Source organism: Lissotriton helveticus, chromosome 8 (assembly GCF_964261635.1).
Source record: "Lissotriton helveticus chromosome 8, aLisHel1.1, whole genome shotgun sequence".
Taxonomy (NCBI): domain Eukaryota; kingdom Metazoa; phylum Chordata; class Amphibia; order Caudata; family Salamandridae; genus Lissotriton; species Lissotriton helveticus.
Genome location: NC_136069.1, coordinates 262649149 through 262669813, shown reverse-complemented (window position 1 = coordinate 262669813; position 20665 = coordinate 262649149). Strand labels below are relative to the sequence as shown.

The following is a 20665-nucleotide window of genomic DNA, read 5'->3' as shown; positions in this document are numbered from 1 at the left end:
GGTATGGTATATTTTACTGTGCGTGTTTCTTTTCCTTCAGAATGACTTTCCGCCAGCAGCATCTGAAACTAACTGGGAATCCGTCACCAGTGCAATTGCAGTAAGTAACGTGTAAATAATCTTCATGTTGCTGTCAAATCAAATTGAACAATTGCTTAAAGTCCAACTCAATACATAATGGCACAGGGGTTTTCAAATGTATGCTAACACTAGATAACGTTGGGTCATCTAAAGGTCTGAAATTATGCCATAACATGACCTCAAGGATTGAGAATTTCCATGAGTTACCAGCTATTCCTTTTAGTGTGATGGCTACATTTTCCCTAAACAGAATCAAATGTGTTTTTGCAAAAAGTAGAACTTCTTCTTATTGTGCCACACATTAGAAATAAAGGAAATGAGAGAAATGTACATGGGGTGACAAGGTCCAGAGAAGTAGTACTGTGTCTATGCCTTGAAACACAGGGCTGAGAATGGGTATATTTATGTTGACTCAATCGTTTCCTATTATTTTCAATGTATACCAATTATATCAGTGCCCGCTGTTGTTGAATTTATTTTGCCATTATAGAGTTGTTGCTACAACTACCTCATCGTATGATACCTGGACATTCATTTCATTTGAATAGCCTTCAACACATTACAAATGTTGGTTTATAATTATATAAAAACACGTGAATTAAACCAGCAGTTGGTCAAATGTACAATACCACTAATGAAAGTCAGTGTATAATTCCATGTCTTTTCCGTATTGAGTTATCTTCACAAGAGTTCAAACATGTCTCTTTTTTCGCTATTTACATGCAATTTATGGGATTAGATTGGTCACCTGGTCCTAGCACTCATGTCTACCATGGGGACTCCACTAGTTGGGATCAATTGCGAAATTATTTCTTCAAAATAGAACAGATTTGGAATAACAGACAGATTGAAAATGTCTTAATTTATCTGATGTATGTTTGGCTCTGTTACTTAATGGTAATATGTGTGATGCAACATGAGAAGCTGAGGTCAGGTTTTACACTGGATGAAGCCAGTGCACATGGGAAACACTGCTGCAGATGTTCTTCACCATGATATAAATCTTGCTGTAAAATTTGTAGTACCAAAGGTAGGGCCAGAAGTACAGTCAGGTCAACCAGATCACACAAATCAGGACAATAAACCTCCAGTTATCATCTTTACATGATTGAGCAAGGTAATCCCAATATCACTAACTGCTCCTACGTCTCACACCCTACGGTTAAGCTCTTGAACTGACAGCATTGTTTATTTGAAAAGCTTTTCTGTAGTGCTGTACTCTCCCTACCATGAATGGCACAAGGCCTTGTACATATAATATGGAAAATCCAAAATATTTTTTTTTAAATGCCCCTAATGGACTTTTTGCTCGGTTTCCTTCAATATATCTTTCATGCCATATGAGGATATCAATAACTAAATTATTGGTGTATCTGTAAGACAACAAAACACTCCGGAAGTATTATCTTTAGAGCCTCCCTCTGTTGTTTCTTACTGTGTATTTTGACTGCCTAACAGAGCCTATGAATGGTGTTTTAAAAGAAGAGGTGACATAAGTGTAGAATGCATCCAGATTAGTTGTAGGTAAGAGTGAATTTCCCAATCAGTTGAATGGATCATGAATCTACTTTGGAAAAGCACATGGGTCCCCTTGTGAAAAGGAATGTACCCTGACAGGGAAAACTACTTATTTGGAAAACGGTCTTGCACTGGGCACAGTGCTAAATACTCAGTTGTGCAGCAGCCATAGCATAGATTCCTAGATAATCATGTACTCAATACGACTATATTTACAAAAATATATCTTTGTTATTTCTTTTTCATTTTACTTGTTATGACCGATATCAAATATTGATTGATTGATGCTTTATTTCGATATGCACATATCATAAAAGCAATACAAAAGATAAAAACAGCATGTCGAAAAAAAGTATGACTGTACATTTAGTATAAGAATAAAACACATTAGGTCAGCATAAATTAATTAAAAAAGAATTAAATTGATATGGACAGTCTTCTAAGTCTAATCAACCAAGCCCATTTTAAAAACTTAGCAACAGCACAAACAATAGGAGAGGCTGTGTTAGTTAAAAGAATCCGGAGTGCAACGGAGTGCTGACGGGTACCAAGTTCTTTGCAGATAGGACCAAGCCAACGTGATCTGGGGCGACCATAGTCCGGGCATTCAAAAAGAAAGTGTGGCACCGTCTCAGGCTTATCACGACAAAGAGCACAGAAGCGTGATGTGGGCTGGAATTTATTCCACCTGGAGCAAAAGTCGGCCAAGGGTAGGGTTCCTAACCGAAATTTAATGTACAAGGACCTATCCATGGCAACTGATATTATGTCCATGTACGGCTCGTAGTTGACAACGTCTTTTACCAGCAGAAAAGCTGCGGTGGTTTTGCAGTGCTGCTGGCTTCTCGTGCGCTTCACACAAACCCACTCCCAAAAAAGTTTTTTTAAGGTCTCCTTCGGAGGAGCGAGTGGCTATGCCAACAGGAGTCCAGGCCTAAGTCCCCTAGAAGATGTTTAATGTCCTTCAGCCATTTAATGCTATGCCAACCGTCGGAGTGCATCACCTCAGCTAGACCATTGGCATAAGATTTTAGCTCCGGGACCCTCCACAAACGTGCCCAAAGCAAGAGGGGTCGAAGCCGAGCCTGGTCCCTTATGGCTTTGCAGCCGGTGTCCATGAGCACTGGGATGGTCGGGCTACTCGATGGAATGGCAAGGAGATCTTTAATGAATTTATTTTCGGCCTTGCTCAGAGAGTCAACTTTGCCCAAGCCCCACAGTTCGGCTCCATAAAGTGATGCAGGGACCGCATGTGCTTTGTATATATCTAGTAGAGGGGCAACACAATGTTTTGATGAGTTGTTGAACTCCTTGAGAAGGGCCCCCCCACCCTTTTGTGGGCCATTGTCATTTTCTTGATGTGGGCAGACCAGCTCATCGCGTCGTTAAGTCGGATTCCCAGGTAATCAAATTCTGCCACTCTTTCTAGGGGTATGGAGTTCAGAATGGGAGGGCGGGCAAGTTTGCGAGGTGGATGCATAACTAGGTACTTAGTCTTATCCACGTTGATAACAAGGCCCTTAGTGGTACAGAAGTCCTGAAAGCGGTTCAAAAGTGTCTGGAGACCTTGGGGGGTTTTTAGAGATGAGGAGGGTGTCATCGGCGAACAGCAAAGTTGGAATTTTTACTCCTCCCAGAGTGGGAGCGTCTGCTGGTTCGCCGAGTAGATGATCTACCACCCCGTTAATGTAGAGGGAGAATAGGGTAGGGGCCAGAACACAGCCCTGCCTTACTCCCCTCTCGACCCTGATCTTATCGGTCTTTTCCCCGTTCAGCCCCCATCTGACCTGGGCATAGGTGTTGGTGTGCAGGTTGATAAGGAGGTTTAGTATGTACGGGGGCATCCCTAAACCGTGAAGCACCCTCCAAAGTTCCTCCCTAGGTACCAGGTCAAAGGCAGTCTTCAGGTCAATGAAGGCCAAATAAAGACTGCCTTTGCCCAGTACCACCACCTTCCAGTATAGTAACAAGAGCCTAAAGACCTGTTCGATAGTTTCTGTACCTGAACGGAACCCAGCTTGCATATCGGACAGGATGTGATTATCGTCCACCCATTGGGAGATCCTCCCCAAAATGGCTTTCCCCGCCAGTTTCTGGCTCGAGTCTATTAGGCTTATAGGCCTATAATTCCCGGGTAGATCCCGACTGCCCTTTTTATATATGGGGACCACCTCCGCACCTCTCCAGGAGTCTGGCACGGGGCCTCCCACAATAATAGCATTGAGGAGTGCAGAGATTAGTACCCCCCATTCTTCCGGATAAGCGCAGAGGATATCGCCTGGTAGGCCATCCGGACCAGCTGCTTTCAATGGAACCAAGGTTTTAATCTGCTTTGTAACATCCAAAACAGAAAAAAGTTCCAGGTCATGAACTAGGGTAAAGGGCGGGAGGTTAAAAGAGTCGTTTAGTGGGCCTTCAGCGGCAGAATAAAGTTTTTGGAAGTGGGAGAACCATGTCTGGGCATTGATGGTACAGGTCCTCAGAGTGTCATCAGGACGGTTCCTTTTACCCACCATGTCCCAAAAACCTTTGGCGTCTTTCCCACGACTGGCAGCCAGGAGGTCCTGCCAGAAATTATCCTCCCACTCCATCCTAGCATTTTTTTGGCAGAGTGCATAGTATCTCCTGGCCTCCCTAGTCCTGGATGGTAATTTGGACTTGACTGCTTCAATGAGAAGTGACTTCGCCTCTCTACACTTCTGATTGTACCAGCCCTGTCCAGATCGTGAGCTTGGTTTCCTTCTACTCGAATTAGCTGGAACTACAAAGAGGTCACTAATAGCCTGAGTTATAATACAAAACCTAGGAGCCACCTCCATCAACCCTTCCTCTTGGGGGTCAAGATTGACTAGGGCTGAGGCAAGGAGCTGCCTAATGGCAGAAGTTTTCTCCTCTGAAAGTGCCAACTTCGCCCACTTTAGCCGCCGTCCACAGTTTGTAACTACTGACAGGTCCGGGGCGGGGTTACGAGAAAATCTGCTCGCAGGGCTAGTAAGCCACCTGTAGGACAAGGTGAGGGAGAGGAGATTGTGATCACTCTCAACCGATGGTACAATCACCATGTCCTCCACCATGCTCCACAGGTGTATGTCAAGGAGAAAATAATCAATCCGTGACATATGCCCTGGCCTGTTGTAGGTATAGGCCCCTACTTTGTCGGACCTAGTCCTGCCATTGGCAGCCCTTAGACCAAACTCCATAGCTAATGAGTTGATCTGGAGGGCCACTTCTGTCCACTTTTTGATAGGACTAAGATCGAGGGGCGGAATCCCCCACCTACTGTCATATTCCTCTTGGTCTGTTAGGATTTCAAGGTCCAGGGGCTCAAAGGTGCAATTCAAATCGCCCGCCAGCAAGGTACAAGACCTATGAGGAGACGAGCGGAGCTGGGCTTCCAGACAGGCTATTACTGGGGATTCTCTACCCCCCTTTGTGCCTCGGGCGTAGATGTTAAAAATGTTTAAGATGACTCGGCCCTGGGAATTTCTCAGCAATATATTAAGGAGATCCGGGCAATTGGTGTCCCGCTCCACCACCCTGCAGTTGAGTTCTGAGGCCACCCAGATTAATAGGCCACCCGAAGGGCGGCCCCTACCAGTTGCACTATGTACTGCCGGCAAGAAGTGGGTGGAATAACCTGCCTTATGCAGGGGCACCCGACTCCAGGTTTCCTGGAACAGGCATATGGAGTATTGCTCCACTAGCGCGTTCCAGTCCGGCAGCGCTAGCTTCCTCTCGAGGCCTGCCACATTCCAGCTGAAAACCCTAATCGGGGGGTCCGTCACAGCCGTAATGCAACAGTCCTCGACAGGGAGCGTTATGTCCACGACACCCACACCAGGGAGGCTAGCCAGAAGGTCAAGAGATGCCCCGGTCTCCCCTTGCTCTTTTGCAAGCTCGGCAGTAGCCTGAGTTTGCGATGTAATCGAGGAGCTATAGGTTTTAAGGCAAGGTGTGGGCTCAACAGCAGGACTCGAAGCCACAAGGACCTCCCCGGGAACATCACAGAGTCAGCAACCCCAGGGTCCCCAGTTCGGTATCACTGGAGCTGGGAATAGCCGCTGTGAGAAAACTCCCGGGGAAGAGTGGCCGTGGACGGTATTCTCCACAGGAAATTGGCCCCCAGGACTGCTAATGTAGGTGGGTTGTCCAAGGTGGAAGGTGGAAATGGTCGTAATGGACCGTGGGTAGAAGAATGTTAAGTCGACTACGTCGATACCCGTTCCAGCCATGGATCGTCCTTGGGAGCATATTAGATGGGCGACCCTGGCGTCTTGGAAATTTACCACCACGCAGTCCCCTTCAAGAGATTTTTTCCCGTTTCCAATCCATCCCACCCTGCGTACGCCAAGAATTATGCCATCCACTCCCGGCGGCAGGGGCCTGTTGGCTTTCAGCCAGTGGATGACCTTATTCTTAAGTGCCTGGTGGTTTTCCTGCTGAGTACTCCTAATAGGGGGGACTTTGGTGAGAACGACAACAAACGGGTGGCACTCAGGGGGGAGGTTAACTGGGGGACACTTTCGTGTGGTTTTCTGAGGAAAAGCTGAAGGAGGAGGGTTTATGGGCGGGACAGGGGTGGGTATAGCCTTAGGAGTTGATGCTGTGCCGCCAGTTATGGCGTGTGAAGCGGCCCCAGGTTGCGAAGTTGGACCCGTCCCTCCCTTCTGATGTTTCCTTTGGCCTTGATTAGGCACAGAGGTTGTTACTACTGGGGGAGGGATAGCATGCACTTGGGCAGCATGAGTGGAAACATTTGACCTTGTCTGCCTAGGGCCATCCTGGGGGACAACCAAGGTAGTATTCCCAGAAACTGGACGCTTGGGCGGCTGCGTCAACTGTTCTCCTGAAGGGTGTCTCACTAAAACCTCTTTCCCAGTGTTCCTATCTATCCTGTCTGTACTATCCTCGCTGAGCTTTGGCTGAAGTTTGAACAGGGTTTTCAGGGAAAAGAAGTTATCCCTGGTGACCTGTTCAAAACGATCAAGCCTATCCCCCAACCTCTTGACTTGGTCAGTAAGTGGTACCAAAAGAGACCTGACCAGCTTCTCGATCGACTCCAGAGAGGGACCCTCATTGGCTAGATCAGGCGCTGTTGGGACCACCAGGGAAGGTAGCACTGTGTCAGCTACAATTGGAGAGGTAATAGAAATCCCTGTAAGTACAGATCCACCAGCACCCGGGGGTGTGGGGCCCCTCTGGGGCGGATGCCTGGCATGCTTAATAAGCGTGGATGGACAGCCCTTTCCAATGTTTGTCGCCCTTTTCCCTTCCCTTTTCATAAGCCCCTGGGTAGATCGAATCTTAGGCGGAGGTTGTGGGTCGAGTGTAGGAGCATCAGAGCAGTATTGGGACTGAGTGCCAGGAGAACAGGCTATGGGAGGGACGGGGCGGGACTCTACAAGCACAGCACAAGGGCTGGCGAAATGATTACCAGTCGGCGAGCTTTCTGCCCCATCTATACCAACCTCTAGTGGTGCAATGTAAGAATCCCCAGGTAGGTCCCCAGGCAAGAGTGCAGGGGAAATGGAGTTTGGTGAGGACATCACTATTGCTGGAGATGGACTTTTGGAAGGGGGGAAGTCAAAAGAAAGGCGCCGTTCTGATATGGCGAGCTCGTTGTCAATGACAGCCGCCACCCTAGTGAGGAATTTGTCCATAGAGCCGAACATAGTGCCCCCAGGGGCACTTTCACCGCCACCCCTCAAGGCCTTACCGGAACGAGTTGACATGCTGGATTCTGGGCCCACAGCGGAGCACCACAGACTAGGGCCTGTTGCAATAAATGTTCGAGGGGTGGCCCAGCCCTGCCTCCTCCTGCCCCGGACGGCCACAGACAGCCCGCCCTTTGCCCGGGCTTCGCTCGGCGTCCCGCTCGCGTCCCGCTGAACGTCAGGCTGTTAGCTAAGTAGTGGGCGTTGCAGGCGAGGGCGTGTCTGAAGGTGGGCGCGTCCGCTCCCAGGCCTGGGGAAGCAGGGACTCCTGGTCTTCTGAGTCCCTGCTTAGCGCCGGCGAGTTTGTCCTTCCTGGCGCCTCCCAGACACAGCACGCAGCCTTCACCACTCCTTTCAGCAAGCCGCGAAGCGGCACCCGCGGAGCGGGTGCGGCGAGGAGCAGCGGCAGGGAGCACAGCCCAACAGCAGTTCAGTAGGGAAAGCGCAGGTCCAGCAACCACCCTCAACAGCTTACAGGTGGGTCCCAACGAGTAGAACACTCACACGCCTTTTACACCTGGTCAGGCGGGGCGTGTCTGAAGGTGGGCGCGTCCGCTCCCAGGCCTGGGGAAGCAGGGACTCCTGGTCTTCTGAGTCCCTGCTTAGCGCCGGCGAGTTTGTCCTTCCTGGCGCCTCCCAGACACAGCACGCAGCCTTCACCACTCCTTTCAGCAAGCCGCGAAGCGGCACCCGCGGAGCGGGTGCGGCGAGGAGCAGCGGCAGAGAGCACAGCCCAACAGCAGTTCAGTAGGGAAAGCGCAGGTCCAGCAACCACCCTCAACAGCTTACAGGTGGGTCACATAAATAGGTAAGAGTGAATTTCCCAATCAGTTGAATGGATCATGAATCTACTTTGGAAAAGCACATGGGTCCCCTTGTGAAAAGGAATGTACCCTGACAGGGAAAACTACTTATTTGGAAAACGGTCTTGCACTGGGCACAGTGCTAAATACTCAGTTGTGCAGCAGCCATAGCATAGATTCCTAGATAATCATGTACTCAATACAACTATATTTACAAAAATATATCTTTTTTATTTCTTTTTCATTTTACTTGTTATGACCGATATCAAATATTATAAAAACACATAAATACATATAATCAATGAATGAAAGAAGGGGGTTTCCCAGTGGGTTTTAATGATGTGGGCAGGCAGTGGGGGGAAAAGAAACTATGAATAGAACACAAAAGAGCAACCCTGCCCCAAGATATTGTGGTCCCGGAGAGGATCCAATCAGTATTAAAGGGGTGATTTATCTAGGAGCCAGCACTGCACATAACAAGAGGCAAATCAATCCAGATATACTCAGAGAAGATATATTTTTTTATATATATATTATTTATAATTTTTCTTTGGTTTTATGTATCAAAAGGTGCAAAAGTTGATTACATTGTTTGAATCCACATTGTATTTATAACATCAAAAACACATGATGGGGGGAAAGATAAAAAAGAAAGGAGTAATCCTAAACCTATAGCATAGCCTACCCAGTAACATACCACACTGCATTCATGCTCTCAAACTCATTCATTCCATTTCAATCAATCTAGTGTTCTTTCATTCAGCTTTCATTCACTCATATAGTCCTGGTGCTTGCAACATGAAGATGTTAAGTTTGTTGCATAGGTCAGAATATTATTCCAGGGGGCAGACGAGGTATAGAGAAGTCCTGATGAACATGGGTCAGTATGCCGTTTTCCTGGAAACGCAAGCCGACGCGCGTTTCGGTGGTTGGCCGGTGGGGCCACACCTTCGTCAGGGCTGGGGGTTGTTACCTGGGAGGGGGACAGGCATAAAATATAATGTATGTCAGAACATAGGGATTACTGGCATGGTTGTGAGTAAATAATTTCACACTTTACAAGGATGGACTATATTGGAATCCTAGTATTTGGTGGACAGATAATTGTAGCCAGGTAATCCATGGACAGAGGGGGTGACACTTTGTGATTCCACTTACGCGGGATAATGCAATCCTGGAGAGATTTCAGACTGCTCTCCGGAAATGATTTGTGGCTCCTGCACAACCACAAACTAAATGCCATTCAAAGAAAGGAAAAAGAAAGTGAAAGGGTCATTTTGTTCTTACTGAAGGGGTCAATAAAATGTAACTTTGTTATACAAGCTAGTAGTAAGAAAGACTGGCTAACATTATTCTGCTTGAGTTTTGTTCTTTAGGGATGCCACTAAAATATTATTTCTTCTTCCTTTTACTTTTTTCAGTTTTATGGCCTTTGGTCTAAAGATGCAGGGTTTAGTTTCACGTTTTAGGTTTAGTTTAATTATTTTATAAACTGTAGAGAATCAGGACATATCAAACTCACATTTGATATTTTGGCTGCATTTGATTCTTTCACTGATAGGTAAAATGGCTAATTTCATAAAAATCTTTCCTAATATGTGTCATCACATTTACCCACAGAGAATGGGTAAAAACCCTAAATACATCAGACCATAGTTTCTAGTGGGCAGTATTGATAGTAGGTGAATTGCCAACACCTCAGGCTTTAAACATTAAATGCAAGGTATAGTGACAAGTATATAGATCACCAAGCATCTGGGATAGTGGTGAAAAAGTGACACCAGACCATTGGAAAACATGGAACGCAGTGTCACTTGTTATGCTCTGCAAAATACGTTCTTTCCAAGTTCAACAAAGATTGGAGTGATATTGTTTGTATTTGTAGTGATTCCGCTGCGTATATAAAAAATTTGGGTGATGACCTGTCAAAATTGATCCCCGAGCTGAAGTGATTCCCTGTAGGAGATCCTTGCCATTTGTTAGATGGTATGCTGAAAGCATCTTTACAATCTTCAGAGTTAATGAGGGATGCTATTGACTTTTTAGTCCATTCTGGTGCGCTGATTTCTTATGCCCAGGTACTAAAACGCAAATATTTATCATTTCATGCTTTATGTGGCATCAAAGAAAGTGTCATCCCAACTGTGTCCCTTAGCTTACGGTTCTCAGCCCAAGGGGCTATGAATGCTGAGAGGGCCGTTTCACAGAAGTTTACATGGGAAGGAAAGCGCAAGTGCACATGACCAAAGACTCACTGAAGAAGTATTGTATGATGTACTACAATAAGAATAATTAGCAAAAATCTCTTTGGACCTCATATACACTATACGTACACTGTCTATATACCATGTTTTTTCAGTGCAGAAAGCAAGCAATGATAAAAGCAATAAGTTCCATAAACACCGGGAAAACACTTTTTCTGTTGTTTTTAGTGGCGTGAAAATGTGTAACCACTGATAACAACTGTTTTTTAAGATATTGAAAACACTGAAAAAACCCCACCAGAATTTACCAAAAATAGAAACTGAAAACAGGACAGCCTAACTATAATACTTGATACGGTCAAGGGTACGATACATTGAAGCTGTCTCTTTCTCTGGACCCAGCGCTGTCTTGGGCACATCTCCAGTCTACAGTCAGCCTTCTCGTATCCCTCAACAGTACCTTCATTTCAGGAACTTGTGAAAACGTGTCTACCGGATCTCAGCTCGCCGTAGCGTCTCGTCCGTTTGTGAATCTAACCATACTCAGTGATGGCACATCTGATTGGTGGGTGTATATCTCAGGGGCCTGTGTGCTTGCTTAGTATTAAGGCAACATTACATATAAGGGTTAACCCAATAAAGTATCAGGACCTGGGTATTCAATGTTGCAGGGAAGAGAGGGCACAAAACTTTCTTTTTACTATTCTACGTGAAAATAATTACACCGTTTATAAAGAGATGTTATTTATTCACATCCTCATGTATGCATATATATGCAAAACACGTATTCAAACATAGATAAACAATGTGCCCAAGGAGTAGTAGGAAAGGAGGTCGGATAGGTAAGTGGTTTTGTGAGGGTTTGAGGTTAAGTGAATAGTTTCAAAGATCAATGTGGTCACAAAATAAATAGTTGACATCATATGGGCATGTTTTACGCCAAATAAACAATATTTGCTGGCCTATCCCATACAATCAAACACAGTAGCAATAATCTGTTGTTCATGGGTAGGTAATGATGTAAAAGTCGACGTTTCGACCCCCAGATGATGTAGGTAGTATTAAGGTAATGCAAGTTTTTTTAATATTTACCCACAGTCAGGTATAAATACTAATTATTAGGCTATATGTATAACGGGTAATATGTTTCTTTGGGTTCATATTGGTAATGTTTTCTCATGGAGGGTTTAGTTCAATAGGAAAATTTCTTATGGGACATATTACATGTGGAAATACATATTCTTTTTCACCCACCCCTTTTTGAATATGTTCTGTCTGTGAGCCAGGAGATTCTGTTACTGAGGGTATCAAGAAGACAGAGGTTAACATAGTGGTTCTGCTGAGTTGCTATTTGATAATTCTGATCCAATGTGAGCAACATGTATATTGTCAGTTAACTTTAGATTGACTCAGGTTTTTAAACTTTGGGGGTCATTTTGATGTCAGGCGCACAAACACCGACAGGCCACGGGTGACGGTCCGTCTGACATCTTGGGAATCGGTTTGACTGCCGGATTAAAATACCAGCGGTCTGATCGCATAGTACGGGCATAGGACCACCGCCTTCGACAGGATCTAAGGTCCTGACAGGATGGCGGTGGGATTCCTAACCCTACAATGGGGGTGGTGCCTGCTCAGGCAACGCAAGACTGATAAGGATATCCCTTTCCGACTGCCTTCTCATGGCAGTCCCCACAACGGGAAGAGGACTTTGGGGGCCAAAACTGGGCCCTCGTCCCCTGTGGGCCACTGCTAACTGGCCTGGGGAGCTCTTGTAGTGCTCCCCCACACATCCATGCACTGTCTGCCAGCCACCACGGGGGAAGGATATGCGGCTTTTTCCACTGCTTCAGCACTTTTCTAGGGCTGCAGCACAAGCTGCTGTAGGGAAAGGCAGTTTCCGACCACCTCGAAGGCAGTCTAATCGTTATATAGCGGGTGGGAGCGCCAACTCCTTGTCGGCCGGTCTCATTCCCGCTGAGATGGCAATCGGTCGTCCTACCGCCATCATAATTAGTTTTTTTCTTCGGAATCTAGGGCCAGATATACTAAGCCTTTTAAGGGTGGCAAACACTCAAATTTCATACGTACTTATTTATTTATATATTTATTTATTTATTTGCGGGTTTATAACGCGCTTGAATAAACTCCCGAAGGAGTATCTCCGCGCTCCAGAGACAACAGTAGCAAAAACCAAAGGGCAATAATCGAGAACAAAGAATCATATGTGACTAAATCATGACCCAGCTAATTTAGGCCTGAAACATAAAAGTTTTCAGTTTTTTCCTAAAGGCAGTGATCCGAACACTGCCTGAGTTGGAGGGGAAGATTATTCCACAATATTGGACCCACCACTGACAGTGCCTTGCCACCCTGTCTAGTCCTACTAATCTTGGGCACCCTCAGAAGCAACTGATCACTTGACCTGAGAGCGCGTGTGGGAACATAGGGAACACATTTTTTTGCCAGATAGGAAGGTCCTAGGTCGTGTAGTCCTTTATGTACTATACAACATGTCTTAAAATTCACCCTTTGGCGGACAGATAACCAGTGAAGTTTTTCCAGCAGAGGTTTAGATGGAGATCTAGGGGGAGCATTAAAGACCAACCTGGCCGCGGTGTTCTGTGTCACCTGAAGTCGGTCCAATACCTCTTCATTAGCGGACGCCAGGAGGCCATTACAGTAATCAAGCCGGCTGATCACTAGAGCCTGGACCAAAGTCTTTCTAATGGAGTCCGGAAGGAGCGGGAATACCTTACGGAGGAGTCCTATCATATGAAAACAGGACCCCACTGTGTTATTTCCATGTTGTTTCAAGGTCAGCTCCGGCTCCAGGCGAACCCCAAGGTTCTTGATTACTTGTTTTGGTTCGGGAACTGGCCCCAGGTCTAATGGCCACCAATCAGGGGACCATAGTATCTTGGCCTCACCGAAAAGCATAACCTCAGTCTTACCAACGTTACACTGAAGAAAGTTGGAAGACATCCACTGGGATACTGCTTTCATCCCCTTGGAGAAAGATTGTTCAACCTCCGGGGTCAAAGATTTAAATGGAAAAAGCAGCTGGGTATCATCAGCAGAAGACACTGGACAAAAACCAAAGGCTCTCGTAATATTTGCCAGGGGGGCCACATAGATGTTAAAAAGAGTTGGGCTCAAACAGGAGCCCTGTGGCACCCCTTGGTGATCTTAACCTCATCACTTTGTAGAAGTCAGAAAGGTTTTTCCAACTCTTAAAATAGGGTTTACAATGCATACTGATTCAGTATTTGGAAGGGGCATGTTGTAGGGATCCCTTCTAAATACAGGATCCATATCTATTGAATCAATATTCTGCTACCAAAATCCAGCCATAAACATTGATATTATAAGTGGCACCTCAAAGGAGGTGGTATTGAACATGCAAAAGGAAAGGAATCCACTCTTTGTGAATGTTAAAATAAAAGTTGTTAAAGAGTAGGCAGTCATCTCCAGAACCATTGCCATCGCCTTATCAAAAATAAAAATAAGCTTTTCTTTTAAATGAAGTTCTATTTCCTTTATGGAAAAAGGGCTTAATTAAAAAAAATAGCTTGGGGCGTGGCCAAGATAGCTAACATGGCAGACGCAGCTCAGAAGAGCTCCGTCCCGCCAATTCACTATCCGCTGAAATATCCTGCCTCTCCCTCACCCAAGGGCGTCCCGACGAGGTGTCGTGCAGCGGAAGGGGGCCGGCGGACCTGGAGCGAAGGTTGGCCGCATCGGAGGTGCGGAAGACCGAAAATCACGTCCGGAGGTGGAGCGGCCTTTATTGAGACGAGGCGCCGGGGACCTCGAGTTTCGCGGCTCCCAGTGACTACAGAAGGCTAGCGGGCGCAGTGGTGGGCCAGCGGCGCGGAAGTGGAGTCGCCGACAGTGGCCGATGCCTGGACGGCACAGACTGCCCCTCGATACAGCAGGGCACTGAAGCGCACACGACAACAGGGACCGACTGGTGGACCCGAGGACGCAGCGGTGGAGAGGCCTGGGAGGCGCCGCGCAGCCGGGCCCTGAATTTTGAAAAACGGCTGGCCAGAGGCGGTAGCAGCATCCATCAGGTGCGGCTGGGGCACGACGGAGCTCTACGAATGGTGAGCCGGCCAGGAGAGGACAGAGTGGTGGCCCAGAGAAGTGGTGGGAGCAGAGGGGCGACTAGCAGGGACCTGGCGGTTGTGTCGGACCGTGGCGAAAGGGGCCTGTGGCGGCTTGCGCTGCGGTGACCCCCGTCTTCATTTCCCCCCCTCCTCGCTACAAGGGGGTGAGTGGGCCTTTGCTGGCGGGGCAGTGTGCTGAGCTGGTCGGCGGTTGGATCGGACCGCGGTGCAAATCTAAGAGAACGCCCTGCTCGTGGCGAAGTGGCCTGCACGGAACGTAGCAGCGGTGCAATAGACTGGACCGAGCGTGCAGGGGTAGCTGCAGGGTCCGAGGGCAATGAGTGCGGATCCCGAGTCCAGGGTACTAGAGACGCTTCATAGTAGGAACCAGAAGAGGAGCTGCGTGGCCTCACAAGTGGGCAGAGCAACCTACTGAGACAGACATTTGCGTCCGTGAATCACTGGGTGAGGCCAGAGACAGCGGCCGCTTGACCGTCTGGGTCCCGTCAACTGCTGGAGGGGTGGCTGGCGGGCCCGACTAGGCCTTGGAGGACGAGCGAAATACTGGCGAGGAGGCCCCCTGGTGGAACGGTACTGGGAGTCAGGAGATACATACGGCGGAATCCGGAGGAGCGACCCCAACCATCCTAGACCATGACCGGTGGCGGGGGTGGCGGCGGCGCTTCGAAACAAGGGACAATTGACAAGTTCACCGGCCCGAGTGGGAGTACGGGAGCCTCGGGAAGTCACCAAGCGCCGGCAAATTTGGCTCCACCCTCTGTTTTTGGGGTTGTTAGTCTGCACTTTTGAGTAACTTTCCACTTAAAGTATGTGCCCACCCAAGCAGCACTTATGGCGGCAATTACACAATCTAGAGACAAGCTCGATGCAAAGATAGGGGCCGTGGGGGCAGACGTTACCCTATTGCGCCAAGATCTGCGGAATGCCGTGGCCCGTATAACGGAAGCTGAGACCAGAATAACGGGAGTAGAGGATATGTGGCGATCTTGAAGAAGAAGGTGGCCAGCATGGAAGTGATTCAGAAGGGCCTGGCACTCCGGGCAGAGGACGCGGAAGGGCGGGCTCGCTGTTGGATTTCCGGAAGGATGCGAATAGGGCGACATGGAGGCCTTCCTAACTCAGTGGCTGGAGCGCTGGCTCCCGCCGGAGTCCCTCTCTCGCTGCTTTATAATTGAACAAGCACATAGAGCGCTTACACAGAAGCTGCCGGTTGGCGAGCGCCCCCCACAGTAATAGCCAAAATCCTCAATTACCACGATCGAGACACTATCCTGAGGCAAGCGCGACTGAAGGAGCCCCTTATGTGCGACAACCAGAGAATTCTGATATTCCCGGACTACACAAAACTGGTGCAACAACAACGGCAATCCTTTACAGCGGCCAAAGCTCGCCTCCGGGACCTCAAAATTCAATATGCCTTGCTCTACCCGGCCCGTTTGCGGGTAGTTTATCAGTCCCGCACACAGTTCTTTAACTCTCCTGAGGAGGTATTCACCTGGACTGATGAAACGGTTCGAATCAGGGTGCATACTCCGCCTTCTCAAGACTCTGACTCATCCTCATCGGCGGCACAGCCGCGGACCCCCAGTCGCTCACGGAGTAGGAGCAACTAGAGATCCCGAACGTCGAAACGATCTCCCTCAAAAGAAAAGGGAGCTGGGGAGACCGAAGCTCCAGACGCTCGGAAGTTGGATCCGTGAAGGATAGAGAAGTACTAATTGATTCTGTGACATGCTGTGCTGAGCGAGAACCTTGAGCGGCTGTAAGTGGCCAGGCTGAAAATGGTAGTAGACATTGAAAATCACGGATAGAGTGGTGTAGAGGTATATGACTTTGCAGACATGGGATGCGGGTATGGGTGGGGGGGAGCGAGAGGGAGGGCGGATGCATTCCCCAGGTTTAGAGGAGTTTATATCTTAGGGGGGTAAGTTGGGGATTGGGGGGGGCTGTTTATGGGGATCCATTGGGATAGATGGTCTCCAGCCTCCCGTTGGGGGTTGGAGATATCCTATGCCGCGACAGGTACTTCAACATTGCGGAGCTATGGAGGGGGGACGGGGGGGTGCGGAGAAGTTGGGGGGAGGACACCGGATCCAGAGTTTTGGGGTTGGGGGTGGGGGAAGGGGGTGGAAGGGGGTTGAGGGATGGTGGGGGGCGGGTTGCACTGCACACAATTGTCTCGCTTGTTGCTTAGGAAGTTTTTACGCCTACTATGCCCATTGCTGAACCCAATGCTATGCTTGCGATTAGATGGCGTTTGAGGATCCCCGACTGAGGCTGCTTAGAGCCTCAATGAGAGTGATGAGTTGGAATGTGAGGGGGATGTTAGATAAGATTAAGAGAGGCGCAGTACTACGAATGGGGAAGAGAGAAAGAGCAGACATTCTCCTGCTACAGAAGACGCATCTGTTGGGCAATAAAGCGCTAAGCCTGAAGCGATATGGCTATGACCAGGTCTGCCATGCCGGGTTTGTAAGGGGGTCGAGAGGAGTGGCGATTCTGGTGCATCGTAAATTGTCCTACATTCACTCCACGCAATGGATTGATCCACAGGGCCGGTATGCGTTTATAAAGGGGACGATAGGCACGGAGTCCCTTGTACTTGGGAGTGTCTACGCCCCGCCTCCACTACAGTGGGCATTGATTGAGAAATTGTATACCATATGGGCAGAAATTCCAGAGGGTCTGGCAATAATAGGAGGCGATTGGAACGATATTATGCAATGCCGACTAGATCGCTGCAGACCTGGAGGTGAGCAACTTGCAGACACACCCACCAAACTGGGACAATTGGTGCAGGGAATGGGATGGGTGGACACGTGGCGCTATTTTCATACACATGATCGGGAATACACATATGTTTCTGCTGTACATAAATCCTTTTCCAGAATTGACTACATCTTTGTCCCTAGCGCCGCAATGGGGAGGGTTGACTCGGCGACCATCTTACAGCGTGGGTTGTCAGACCATTCTCCCGTCACAATAGATGTAACATTGGATAAGGAGAGACAGCCATTTCGGTGGCGCCTTTCAACTTGGAATCTGCAACAGGAAGCTTACCAGCACCATATGGGGAAAGCCATAGCCCACTATTGGGAGGAGAATGTAGGCACGGTGACCGACACGAGAACGATTTGGGAGGCCCTGAAGCCCAAGCTTCGTGGAGTAGATATTGCTTGGTGCGCGGCGGCACGGCGGAAACGGAGAGAGGAGCTGGTGAAGGCCGCAGCGACAGTGGAACTGTTGGAGACTCGGTGCGGGGCTGCGCGAGATGGGAGGAAGTGGGACAGCTGCTCCTGGCGCAGCAGTCATATGCGTCCCTGCTACTGGACGTCGCCTGACAATTAGGGCTGGCGACAACGAGCAGAATTTATCAATGGGGGGACAAATCGAGTACGATGCTGCATAGACTCTGCCAAACTACGTTTCAGGCGCAAGTACTGCCGGGTCTCAGAGATGATGCTGGGGCACCAATCTTGGCCCCGAAGAAGCTGGCCGACAGCTTCGCCCACTATTTCGCGGTCCAATATGCTCCACAGGAATGTCAGCTGGCGCTGGACGTTGACAAAGTCATAACTGACCTCCCACCCCGCGCACTCCCACAGGACGTGCGGGACCGCCTTGAGATCCCTTGTCGGCCGATGAACTGGGCACGGCCCAGGGGAGCTCAATACCGGTAAGGCCCCTGGGTCCAATGGGTTTCCGAGCGAGTTCTTTAAGAAATATCACCTCCAGTTAGGGGCACATTATAAGGCAGCCCTGGAAGCGGCGAGGGAACATGGCCTCTTGCCGGCGGACTGGCGACACGCAGAAATTGTGGTGTTCTGTAAACCTGGACGACCCCCAGACAGGCATGAGTCCTATCGAGAAATTTCCCTTTTAAACATCGAAGCCAAGATACTGGCCAAGGCGCTTGCAAATCGACTCCTCCCCTATATCACGGAACTGATCCACCCGGATCAGGCCGGGTTTATGCCTCGTAGGGCGACGAGACACAACATCAGACGTGCGCATGTGGCGGTAGAGGCAATGGGGAGAACTGGGGCTCAGGCGGCGCTGCTACTAGCGGACATTGACAGGGCCTTTGACTCTCTGAGCTGGGTCTATCTGTTTGCGCTCCTCCCGCGTCTTAATCTAGGGCCGCATTTTATGTCATATCTAAAGTTGCTGTATACTGATTTGACGGCCTCGGTGAGGGTGGCGGGAGCGATATCGGAGGCCTTCCCGATTGGGAGAGGTACTTGACAGGGGTGCCCCCTCTCGCTATACCTGTTTGCTCTGGCTATGGAGCCGCTGGACGCGTGGGTTCGGATGGACGCGCAGCTACGGGGATTCGAATGGGAGGCAGGACCGTCGGACAGAATCGCACTATATACAGATGACGTCCTGTTTTTCCTCACAGATGTGAATCGGTCGGGACCTAGAGTTCTGGAAATAATGAAAGTATTTGGTGAAGTCTCGGGACTGTACCTGAACCCGCGGAAATCCACCCTTTGGGTGCTGGGTGACCGCACGGCGATTGGGACATGGGCATCAATACTGCAAGCGGCAGCGGGGGGCCTCAAATACTTAGGAGTGTTTTTGACGGTCTCGCCGGCTATTGCTTGGGAACGAAACATAATGCCGGTCTGGGACAAGGTTCAGAATGAGATGAAGTCCTGGTCCCGCATGCCCCTCAACCTTTATGGCAGGTTGGCTATTTTCAAAATGGTTGCCCTTCCACGCCTTCTATACCAGCTGCAAAATCCCCCATACACGATCTCGTCGCAATGGTTCAGGCAGGTTAATTCGGCTCTGGGCCAATTCCTATGGGCGGGGGGGGGCGGCGCGAGTGGCCCTGCGCACCTGCTTTCTATCCACATACTGCGGAGGACTGGTGACGTCCGATATGTTGTCCTATTATCAAGCATCCCATTTACTGGTCTTGAATGAATGGTGGTACGGAGACAGAGGGGACCCTGCATATGCCCTTGAGAGATACTTGATGGACCTGGATACGTTACACACTATTTTATACTCCGCAAGGCTGAGAAAGGGGCTGCCCAGGCAACCCAGGTGGTCTTTCAGATCTGGCGACAGTCGCTGCGTCGTATGGGATGGTGGGGGAGACTGACAGAGGAGACCCCGCTCTGGCACAATGGGCAGATTCCAGCGCTGGCATCGCTGCGGGGCTTCCGTGGCTGGGATTCGATAGGAATCTCCACATTAGGGCAGGTCCTGAAAGGCACGACACTTAAATCCTTTCAAGAACTTAGTGCAGAATACTGTATGCCCCGAACGCAGTTCTTTAAGTACCTACAATTCAGGCATGCCCTCACGCCTGCACTGGAGGGACTGGACTCCTTGCCTGAATTCAGCCCGATAGAGGCGAAGATATTCATGGGAGACCTAGAGGACAAGAAAATATCCCGCATTTACCAAACCCTAGTCACACATTGCTCTTCCAATTTACAGACCTTACGGGACAGCTGGGTGGGGGATGTGGGGGATGTGGGGGAGCTAGAGGAGGAGGATTGGCGAGAAGCCCTTGAGGCCCCTAGAGGAGTGGCCATTGCCATGCGCCTGTGCTTTATACAATTCAAGTACCTACACAGGGCTTACTACACCAGGGAGCGATTGTGGCGGGATGTTTGATTGAGTCTCCAATGTGCCTGAGATGTGGACATGAGGTGGGTACCTTCCTGCATAATGTGTGGAGCTGCGTAGGTTTTGCTGGATTCTGGACTGGAGTGTGGGACTGTCTATCGGAGGTGCTGGGCTGGGACCTCCCTCGTACCCCCAAATTAGGACTGCTCCATGTTCTCGAAGGGGTGGGTGGTAACATCTACAAAATACATTTACTTTTGCTGGGTCTTACAGTAGCTAAGCGGGATGTAGCTCAGGCTTGGAAGGATCCCAGGGCTCCCAAAGTGGCTGTATGGAAAACAGGCCTGGACTTCTGTATGGGCCAATATTTTGAGGCCAGGGGCTGCCCTAGGAAACATCACAAAATATGGAAAAAGTGGGCAGACTACAGAGGTCTTTGGTTGGAACCCCTGGCACCGTTGGAAGATGAAGTGGGGTTGGTGTGATGGTGACATGGAGGCGATATCATACACACTGTAATATGTATAGACTACAAATTTCTTTAGGAATGTAGAGACATTGTGCAGGGGAGGATGTGGGAGGAAGTGGGCCACAGGGGCGGGGGAAGGGGATTTGGGGGGGCAGGG

At 49.1% G+C, this 20665-nt stretch overlaps 1 protein-coding gene across 1 annotated transcript in view; it reads left to right on the top strand.

The window, feature by feature from the left end:
• The window catches only part of PDGFD (platelet derived growth factor D), a 968283-nt gene that overhangs the window by 615475 nt on the left and 332143 nt on the right, over positions 1-20665 (top strand). The window contains exon 4 of the mRNA XM_078657021.1: positions 41-100. Coding sequence (XP_078513147.1) covers positions 41-100 — 60 coding nt within the window. The remainder of the gene's footprint in view (positions 1-40; positions 101-20665) is intronic.